Here is a 10,226-nt window from a genome sequence, read left to right as displayed (position 1 = left end):
ACATGGAACAGGTGCTGTGTCCACATTTTCAAATATACCAGCAGGGTCCTGCAGTTCAGAAGTTATATTGTTCCCAAGGGTCACAGCTCTGAACAAACATTTCCCAGGATTGTCTGAAGTGTATTTAAGTAGCAGATTTTCTTAAAAAGCATGTAAATGCTAAGTATGAAACATGGGATAAAAGTGATTTCCAAAAGCATGCAATAATTATATGAGCACAATCGGTATCTATTATGGAAAAATATACATAAAACAGTCTATCCTGAGGAAGGCTGTGTCAAGCCGAAACAATTTTTTAACGTTTTAATGATTGAGCCCAATTTATTAAAGGCCTTCTATGCTTAACCACGTGAGTGCCTTGGAATATTTTGTTGTTTCGTACATAAAACAGTGTGTTGCAATCTTTAAAAAGCATTTGTTAGAAAAGACAGGCATTTTTTCAGTCATCCCCATTGTGTTTATGGAGGGCTTGTGGCAGCTTGCAGACATCCTGTGTTTCCACACAGGGTAACAGGATAGCTGATAGAAGAGCTGGCCATCGATGAGATCACCACGAGTTTCCTCTTATAGTTTTTCTTCTTCACTGTATAGCTGTCAGTCCAACAACATTTGAGAAAACATTGTTATCTGTGTAGATGTACGCATAAAGTGAAGCAAACAACCTCAAAAAAAAAAAAAAAAAAAGATTTATAGGCTGTATATGAATTGTTGCTAATCATAATTAAAGAGCACTCAAAATAAAAATAAGAAATAAAAAAAACAATCTAAAATGAAAAATATAACCTCACATTTGTCTATAGAGTCAAAAAAAAAAAAAAAAGTAAAACAAAACTTGGCCATTGTATATTTGCACATTTTACAACAACACTTGCAACACTACCGACCAAACAAAATTAAACTAAAAAAAAGAGAAAAAAGTAGGCATATTATTATGAGTTATTATTGGCTTCACAAAAATACATGACATCGTGACCAGTGTTGGGGAAATTTACATTTTAAGTAATAGAGTAATTTATCATTTTGAGTTTCTTTCTAAAAAAGTAAGTTTTTCTCTCCTGGGCTGGGCTTACTTGTTTTTTAATAACCAAAAAAAAAAAAAAAATTGGCAAATGTAAAGGCTCTTTCACACCCAAAGTGAATGCAAATTCACGCCTGTACAGTAGATGGCGCAGCTCAAACAAACCTTTCACCTTTCAGCTGTGCTGCCATTAGGGATTGCAGAAGAAAAGGTGTGAAGGTGTGAAGTCTAAGCAGAAGTTGTTCAACACTCTTAGGCCCTGTCCCAAATGGCACACTTCTATGCACTTTCGGTCTTGTGGACTTCCGATGGCTGCCGCGTGCGTGTGTCCGTTAAGTCCACGAGACCGTGGGGTGTCCCATTTGTCAATTTTAAGCTTCAGAAGGGTGCTCACTAGCGCCCCCTTTGCAGCCAATATGCACCCTCGATGCGCACTTTTGCGCATCTTCCCAACAGTCAAAGCGGCGTTACGTCACAAAAGCGCAGACTCATAGGAAGACCGCAAGTGTTTGGGACAGGGCCATTCTTCAGAAAAAACAAAAAACAAATGTGATGTTTATTTTGCTTATTAGTATGGTGGAATTGGACCATCGAATCAACAGCAAAACACTGGTTGATAAAGTGAGATTAAATACATAAAGTATTTGTATTATTTAACATAATTATTGCAGTTTTGCGTAATATTCTGAGTTTGCATTTTACTGTTTTTATTCATTTTGAGGAATACTGAATCTTTTTGTGCAAGTGAGATGAGTAAATGCCTGTTCACATTAAGTCTAGAACTACAATAGCCATCGTTCACACACACAACATCACTTTTCTCACGATTGAGCTGTCAGTCAATACATGGGAAAACAAAGTAACTTGCGTTACTTATTTGAAAAAGAAACTCAGATATTTTGTTGTAAATTTAAAAGTAATGCATTATTTTACTAGTTACTCGAAAAAAAAAAGTAATCTGATTACATAACTCAAGTTACTTGTAATGTGTTACCCCCAACACTGATCATGACAATCTGAGAACAAAACAGAGTGGTGAAATTTGCTTTTCTTAGTCACATTGTTCAACCTCATTGAGTGTGTAATTGTGCATAATAATAAATAATGAACTGAATGGGATTTGAGTGAGGTAATGGACGATGGCCACATCTGCTTCAGTCTCTGTCCAGGACTGTGGCAGATACCTGTGTCTTCAGCTGCCTCTCTCTGCTGGCCTTGGCCACAGTGCTGTGGATCTCTGCTTCATAGTCCCTGGCCTTCGCCCTCAGTTTGGCAATGCTGCAGCAGCGGAAGTCCTCCGCACTGGGCACCTCTGACCCGTCCTGATCTTTCGGCCGCTGAAGCACGTCGCTCACGGGGCTGTGAATAACTGATGAGGAGGGTTTGGGCCAAGTGGGGCTTCCTCTGTCCTGTTTCCTGTCCCAGCATGGGCTGTTGCTGCTGTGGAGCTCTGGAGCTGTGTTCTTGCTGGACGACTCAATCTGTCTGTCGTCACTGTCGTGCCGGACGCACTGTTCCCCTGCCTGGCTTTGAAGCTTTATCTGTCTGCGCATTTTAGCCCTGCGGTTTTGGAACCACACCTAGAGGAACAAAAGAAAAAAGATATTGTCATTTTTATTGTGTTTTTAAATTTTTTTTTTTTTTTATATGAGTTAAATAATATTTACAATATTAGTATTAATATTTCTTTGTTTTCCAGTAAAAATAAAAATAAAACAAGGTCCTTAAAATTCTTAAAGCAAGATAAGTCTACTTAAAGAAACTTAATCTTGACCTTTTCTCCTCGCATTGGATTTTTTTCTTCCTATTTCCAGTTTTGCGTTTCCAGTAGATGTTTCTTATTTAAAGAATTTTTAATAAAAAAACAAAAAAATGACTCATTAAAAAATCATTAGGAAAACCAAAACGCATTGAGAAAAAAAAAATCTTTTCCAGTTTTGTCTCTCAAGTAGATTTTTTCTATTATTTTAGGTTTTTAGAATTTTTCTAAACTCATTAAGAATTTTTTTCTTTTTCCAGTTTTAATTCTCAAGTAGATTTTTTTCATATTTTAAGTATTTTTAGTAGAAAAAAATAAAAATTACAAATTTTTTACTAAAAATTACTAATTACTAACCTTTTTCCAGTTTTGCTTCTCAAGTAGATTACAGCTCAAGTAGATTTTTCTTTTTATAATTTTTAGTCAAAACTAATATTAAAAACTAATATGTTTTAAGTATGTTTAGTAGGAAAAAATATTTGTAAAAATATATGTAGTTATAATTGTATATATATATATAGAGCAAGGGTGACCTGCACTCTGGCCTCAATCAGGTCGAGTCTGAGGGCCAGGGCTTCTCTCATGAAGACGTCTGGGTAGTGGGTGCTCTCGAAGGCCTTCTCCAGCTCTTCCAGCTGCCAGCTGCTGTAGTTGGCCCGAGCTCGCCGCTGCTTCACTGGCCGGGGTTCATCTGGAAGCCACATCGCAGCCACCAATTAGACAATTGCCAGAGGCTGACAAGGAACTAATGGCTCTAGATTGGATAATTAGCGCAGCGTTCATTAAGCCCTCTTCAGCAGAGCCGGATAATTGATTGTTAGTTACGAGCTGTTAGCCAATCCTTTGTAAACATTTTGAATCCTATTAAATACTGTAAAATGAGGATGGACAATTATGAGAGAATATGATTTACAAATGGCCTCTCTTAATAAACGCTACACATATGTATTATTAAGAGCAATTAACCTAAATAAATATACAACACCCAAAGCTATACCTCACTAGTCAAAGCTTTCCCCACATTATATAAGAGAGCAATCTTATCTCAAAGGTTTTATTTACATATTTTATTACACATATATTATTTATATATTTTATTACACAGCTCTCTGGCATACTTGATTCTGATTAGTCAGCTACGGTTCTGCGGTCAAATATTTATTAAACTGTATAATTGATTGCTGCTGTAGGCAATCAATTTCCTAAATGTCTCTCGTATCACTATGTGGCCTCTTTCGTCGCACATAATAAAGTGATTTCAACCCAAAATAAATATTTCATACACATATATTTATTTATCTTGTAGCAAGTGGGAAAATGTACAGTAGGACAGTCATTATCACAAAACAATCCACTTCAAGGTGATGCAAGATCCTTATAACGGTTTATTTTGTGATAATGACAGGCAGATTGTACCATATAAATATATATATATATATATATATATATATATATATATATATACGTATATATACATATATACATACATTATATATAAATTATATAATATTATATAAGATGTCATATTAGTTGTTACAACATAAAGGACCTATAGGTTGCATTGAGCTCACCGATATTCTCAGCATGTTGTCCTACGGACTGAGTGGCCAATAGCAGAGCCTGTTTGCAGGGTTCAGGCTGCAGGTAACTGCGCAGGAGCTCGTAGCTGAACAGAGGCCCGGGGATGAGGATCTGCGGCGAGTTCAACCTGCTGGGGAACGCTGGGAAGAAGTGTGCAGCCGAAGAGTGGAAAACTGCAGAAGAAAGAGGAGACACCAAATGCCCAGTGCCAAACATGGCCCAAGTTCAGCAAGATCCTTTTGGTCCAGAGAGAATTCCAGAAAGAGATGGTCTGAAGGGTTACAGAAGAACAAAGTTGGAAGAGAACTCCTTAGAAGACCTTCATAGCTCCAGAGTCAAGACTTGTTTTCTCACCTGAATCAGGTGCGAGTCCCACCCTCTCCCTGAGTCACATGACTCACCTATGACCAATAATCCTAGTGAAACAGGGCTGGGTTTGAAGGAAAGCACCCAATCATAGGGGACCATTAAATCCATGGTTCATTTAAGAGAGGCTTCTTCAGCATCACTCTTCAGGAGACGTCCACGGTGACACCTAATGCCTCCTAATCCACACCTCGGCTATGCTGAAGGAGTCAATGAGTAATATCCCCCAGTTCCATTCGGGGAGGAGTATATGGAACGGCCTGTCATTCTGAAGTATTCCATGGACAAGTTCGGGCACTCTTCAGCTTCTGTGCTCACTTATTAATATGACAAAGCAGACATTTGGAATTGGAGTGCGGTGAGAAAATGGGGGAAAAGCACCGTTCATGAGCTGCAAATGCTTTCAAAGACACGTACAACCGCCAGCGAGACCTGTTTGGCGCTCTCGCTTTGCTTTCTGTGTAATTGTGTACAAGGTTTAGATCTTAAAACGTGCAGATATAACAGATGGATATTAAATCATTAAGGGAGAATCAAAAGGTTCACAGCTGAGAAACGTTCAGTAAGGAAACCCAATACAAACAGAGCTTTAGTTGAAATCTGCAGAGAGCACAAACAAACAGCCTCTGTTTACACAGTAAACACATCACACTAATTGGCCCACATAATTGACATTCATTTACAAGCCCATTTGCAGCATTTGGGTGTTTGTATGACATTCATTTGCGATACAACATGACTAAATGAAAAAATCCTTCAGGAAAGGCTTTGATGAGTTTTTATAATCAACATGCTTGTCTTTGGCGAAAGCGTTTTTCCCTCTGAAATGGAGAATGCGTGGCATCAACTGGGAATTCTGCTGTCAGATTAAAACCAACGCCTTTGTCCAAAAGACGTCTAAGCCTGTTATCTCACTCAAAGCCTTCTTCACATTAGGAATAAGATCACCTGTCCAAACAAGGTGTATTGTTCAGTCCTGAGCTAAGGACAGAGTTCACTAACAATGGTTTTGGGTCATGGATCTCCGGTCTTTGAAAACAGATCACTTTCCCAACTAAGACCAAATTGTACTTAGAGAGGAATGCCACACTATTCACTACAGCACGTCAAACAGAGTAAAAATTATACTCTTTTCATGTAGATAATAGAGAAATGTTACATAAATAGTTCACCCATGATTCAGTCATCATTTACTCACCCTCATGTATTTGACTGCATGACGGCATGAACACAAAAGGTGAATTTCTGAAGAACATCCTCTTTTCCACATGAAATTTAATGAAAATTGAGAGTGTCAAGTTCCAAAACTGATGTGTAGTAGTGATGTCATGAATGAATCAGATTGGACCGTCCCAATTAATCGGTGATCCAATTCACAAGACTAGCATGAATGATACACTACACAACTTTTGAAATCTGAACAGATTTTAAAATGCTAATTGGCAACTTTGTAAATGGTTACAGAAAGAAAACTGGGCATCATGCAATAAAAGACCGAGGATCACACGCTACCAGACTTTCAAGTCATTCAGAACGTGAAGCTCACATAGAAATATGTGCCTTATTGTTAGGAGACATGTGACAAATGAAAACAATATAAATCAGCTCAAAATATCAAACGTTTGTCAAAAGTACCGACTTTGGTACCTAGTCGGTACTGAAATTTTAAAAATGTGACGCTTTGAGCACTGTTGAGTGGATTCGTAAACAGCACTGATTGGCCGTTGTGTTGACGCGCTCATCAGATATGTCTGTGATTGGCTTCAATGATCAACGCTGTAAAAACATTGTAAATAGTCATCAATGAAGCTTCCCCGAGCGCTTACACAGATACACATGGGAACATTTGAAAGCTGGCGTCTATCGCGGATCAGTCCGCTGATAGACGCCTGCTTTCAAACGCTCCCGCTTTCAAATTTAAACACTTCAGTGTGCTTTCAAACGCTGCCGTGCATTGATCATTGTAGCCAATCACAGACATATCTGATGAGCGCGTCAACACAATGGCCAATCAGAGGTGTTTACGAATCCACTCATCCAGTGCTCAAAGCGTCACATTTTTAAAATTTCAGTACCGATTGGTACCGAAGTCGGTACTTTTGACAACTCCAAAATAGTCTGAACTTAAAAAAAAATATCAGAGTTTGTGCCCATCACACACTCTAAAAAAATGCTGGGTTAAAAACAACCCAAGTTGTGTTGAAAATGGACATTTCAGCTATTGGCTTATATAGCAGTTGGGTTAAATGTTTTAAATTGTTTTATTTAACCCAACTATTGTTTAAAAATTAATATGTGGCTGGCTTAAAATGAACCCAAAATAGGTTGGAAATTAAAAATCAGACTCATAATTACTAGATGCAACAATAAACATCAAAAGGTGAACATTTATGAATAAGCAATTTAATAAATGTTTATTGTTTAATGATTATTTATTAAACTTATTAATAAATATTCATTTATTAAACATATTAATAAATGTTCATTTCCAACATATTTTGGGCTCATTTTAAGCAAGCAATATAGTAATTTTTAAACAATAGTTGAATGAAATAAAGCCACCCAGCAGGTTGGGAAAACATTTAACCCAATCGCTGTGTTAAAACAATCCAATAGCTATGTTTGTCCATTTTCAACCCAACTTGGGTTGTTTTTAACCCAGCATTTTTAAGAGTGTACACTGCGCATGCCCAGACTGACTCTGACTTTCGGCTACTAGTGTCAATTGTTTCAGATTGTAAATCCGGGCAAAATTCATGTAGCGTATTGCAGCTTTAAGTTTAACTCATCGACTCAATGATGTGGTTGTATTGGAAATAAAAATGATCAGTGTATAAATTGTGATCTGTTTATATCGCATAGCAATCATATGACTTCAGAAGACTCAAAATGTGGTGCACAAGTCAAATGGAATTCATGATACTTTCCTGCTGTCATTTTTGAATCTTAAAAACTCCAAGCCGACCAGATCTCCAGAATAATCAAAATATTATTAGAATATTGTGTCCTAATGAAGTCATATGGATTTAGAACAACACAAAGGTGAGTAAATGATGACAAATGTCATATGTGGGTGTACTCACACTGAAACGACTGATCACAAACACAATGAAGTTTAAAAGTGGATGATTGATAACTTGGAATAACAGAAATTCTTCCTGTTTCAGACATTTATACTGAAAGCAGACAGCATCACACGCCGAACATCTGCATCCCTGTTGTTGACGGATACACGAAGAGTTGTCATGATCTCTCTGAGAACAAAACACAGGTGTGTGAATTAATTCACAGGAACATTTCACCTCACAATCATCTTTATCCACCCTCTATCCGCTAATCAGATCAAACTGCGGAGAGATTCAAGAGCTGTCACCAGCATCGGCGTTAACCGCTAATCCTGCGCTAACTTTGATCAGATCCAGACATCCACGGCACACAGCTGGGCCGATCTTGGTTTTGTGAGTCACTGACTTTAGGGCCACAACAGCACCGAAGGACAAAAACTCTTCATGCAGCTGTCAAAACATCGAGGGATCTAAGTCCTCCCTACCTGCTTTCCTCACACTTTCAGAATGGTAATTATCAGAGAATGCTTGTATATCCTTTTCCACCAACAATCTGGCAGGGTTCAAATACATCTGGAGATACAGAAAGACCACTTTTATCTGAAGCGTGGGGCATCCTGGGGTTACATTCCTAAATGGCGCAATGGTGAAAGCTTAGAAGTCACTCCTTGCAGACTTTGAACCAACAAATTTCCAGTTGCCAGCCCAGATTTGTAACCACTAGGCCTGAACAAAATTGTATGTGAAACCAAAAAATGAGCCAAAGAGATATCAGAGCATTATTGAAGGAGGCATTAGGGCAACAATGGCAGTAGATCTTGCAGGCCTGTATTGATCTTTTAGACTCACACTTGTCCGAGACTGTGTGCCGTCATTTGAATACACAGGGGCTTAACAACAACTCACAGCATCAATGGCTCAAAGTGCTTCTGGGCTTTACTGAAGACATACAAAGAGATCGAGTTTTCTTTAAATCAGACAGAGGAATCAAGACAAGAGCGTGAAAATTCCATTGAGGGTGAAGTCTCTAATGTCAGTTGTTTTAATACGGAATCCTAATTAAAGCAAATCATTGAAATATAAGATGGGAAATAGACTGCCTGAATGGCATCATCAAACAATAAACAGAGAATACTATTTGATAGGCTTAATTTAAGACATTTCAAATGTTTCTTAATGTGGCATAAGTTCTCTTGATTGATATATTTCTGATGCTGGATTATAATTTAGAGGGGTTAATTGCTTCTACAGCAATTGGAAATGAATCTTGCATTAATATGTGGCTGTTGAAGGCGGAAATAAACTTCTTGTTAAAATCTCAAAGACAAAGGTAACTCACTAATGAAAACCTCATAAAACTATAGCCGTATTCTTCGGTCTGCATCCTATACCAAAAATTAAGTGAATTTAAACGTTTCTCAACTAGTTTTGCTTCAGGACCTAGATTTTACATTGTTCATTTAAAAATGTCCTTACAATAAATCTTTGAGATTATGTATTTTTTACTAGTATAGTCAATAATCAAAAAATAAATAATATCTGTACATACTATAATTCAAAAGTTTGGAGTCAGTATGATTTGAATTTTATTATATTTTACTTTTATTCATTAAGGATGCTTTGAATTCATGAAAAAATTAAACTAATGAATACAACAAAAGATTTCTATTTCAAATAAATGCCGTTCCCCAAACTTTCTGCTCACAAGAAACACTATTCATTACCATTTTCAACTGTTTTCAACATTAAAGGGTTGGTTCACCCAAAAAGGAAAATTCTGTCATTAATTACTCACCCTCATGTTGTTCCACACCCACAAGACCTTCGTTCATCTTCAGAACACAAATTAAGATATTTTTGATGAAATCCGATGGCTCAGTGAGGCCTCCACTGACAGCAAGATAATTAACACTTTCAATGCCCAGAAAGCTACTAAAGACATATTTAAAACAGTTCATGTGACTACACGTTTCGTCATAAGTGTTTCGAAATTTCAATGGTTCACCACTGAGGGGCATGACTTTGGCTGTTTGATATGCGCTCCGAACCACTGATTCGAAACAAAAGATTAATGATGCAATGATGCATTGTAATAGTATTTCATAATATTACTGTTTTTACCTCTATTTTTGATCAAATAAATTTAGTCTTGGAGAACATACAAATCTTCTTTCTGTCATACATCAATCCACAGCCTCTGATATCAGCTTTGAAGCGATCAAATTCTCCTGAGGATATGCCAGCACAGGCTCTTGGAACAATGCATAATAACATTAATACTCATTGGAGTGACACTTAAGTATACACAACACCTGAAACACTAAACATGATAGATGACTGTCCGTGAGTCATGGGAAAATGCCTTCATTTACAGACAAAAACTGCTGTTGCATGCTTACAAATCCAAAGTGCAAGTGAAAATTAATCCATTATTTGA

The 10,226-nt window shown here is 37.3% G+C and overlaps 1 protein-coding gene across 1 annotated transcript; it reads right to left on the bottom strand.

The window, feature by feature from the left end:
* Positions 1 to 1,777: 1,777 nt before the first annotated feature.
* si:dkey-43p13.5 (paired mesoderm homeobox protein 2) lies at positions 1,778 to 4,706 on the bottom strand. The gene is made up of 3 exons (XM_051888670.1): positions 4,349 to 4,706; positions 3,311 to 3,468; positions 1,778 to 2,598 (listed from the first exon to the last, which is right to left on the bottom strand). The coding sequence occupies exons 1-3, from the start codon at positions 4,572 to 4,574 to the stop codon at positions 2,173 to 2,175; spliced, it is 810 nt and encodes a 269-aa protein (XP_051744630.1). The 5' UTR covers positions 4,575 to 4,706; the 3' UTR covers positions 1,778 to 2,172.
* Between the last annotated feature and the right edge of the window lie 5,520 nt (positions 4,707 to 10,226).

This window comes from Ctenopharyngodon idella, chromosome 3, assembly GCF_019924925.1.
Source record: "Ctenopharyngodon idella isolate HZGC_01 chromosome 3, HZGC01, whole genome shotgun sequence".
Taxonomy (NCBI): domain Eukaryota; kingdom Metazoa; phylum Chordata; class Actinopteri; order Cypriniformes; family Xenocyprididae; genus Ctenopharyngodon; species Ctenopharyngodon idella.
The sequence above is the reverse complement of the archived record's forward strand: the minus strand, read 5'-3'. Positions and strand labels throughout refer to the sequence as shown.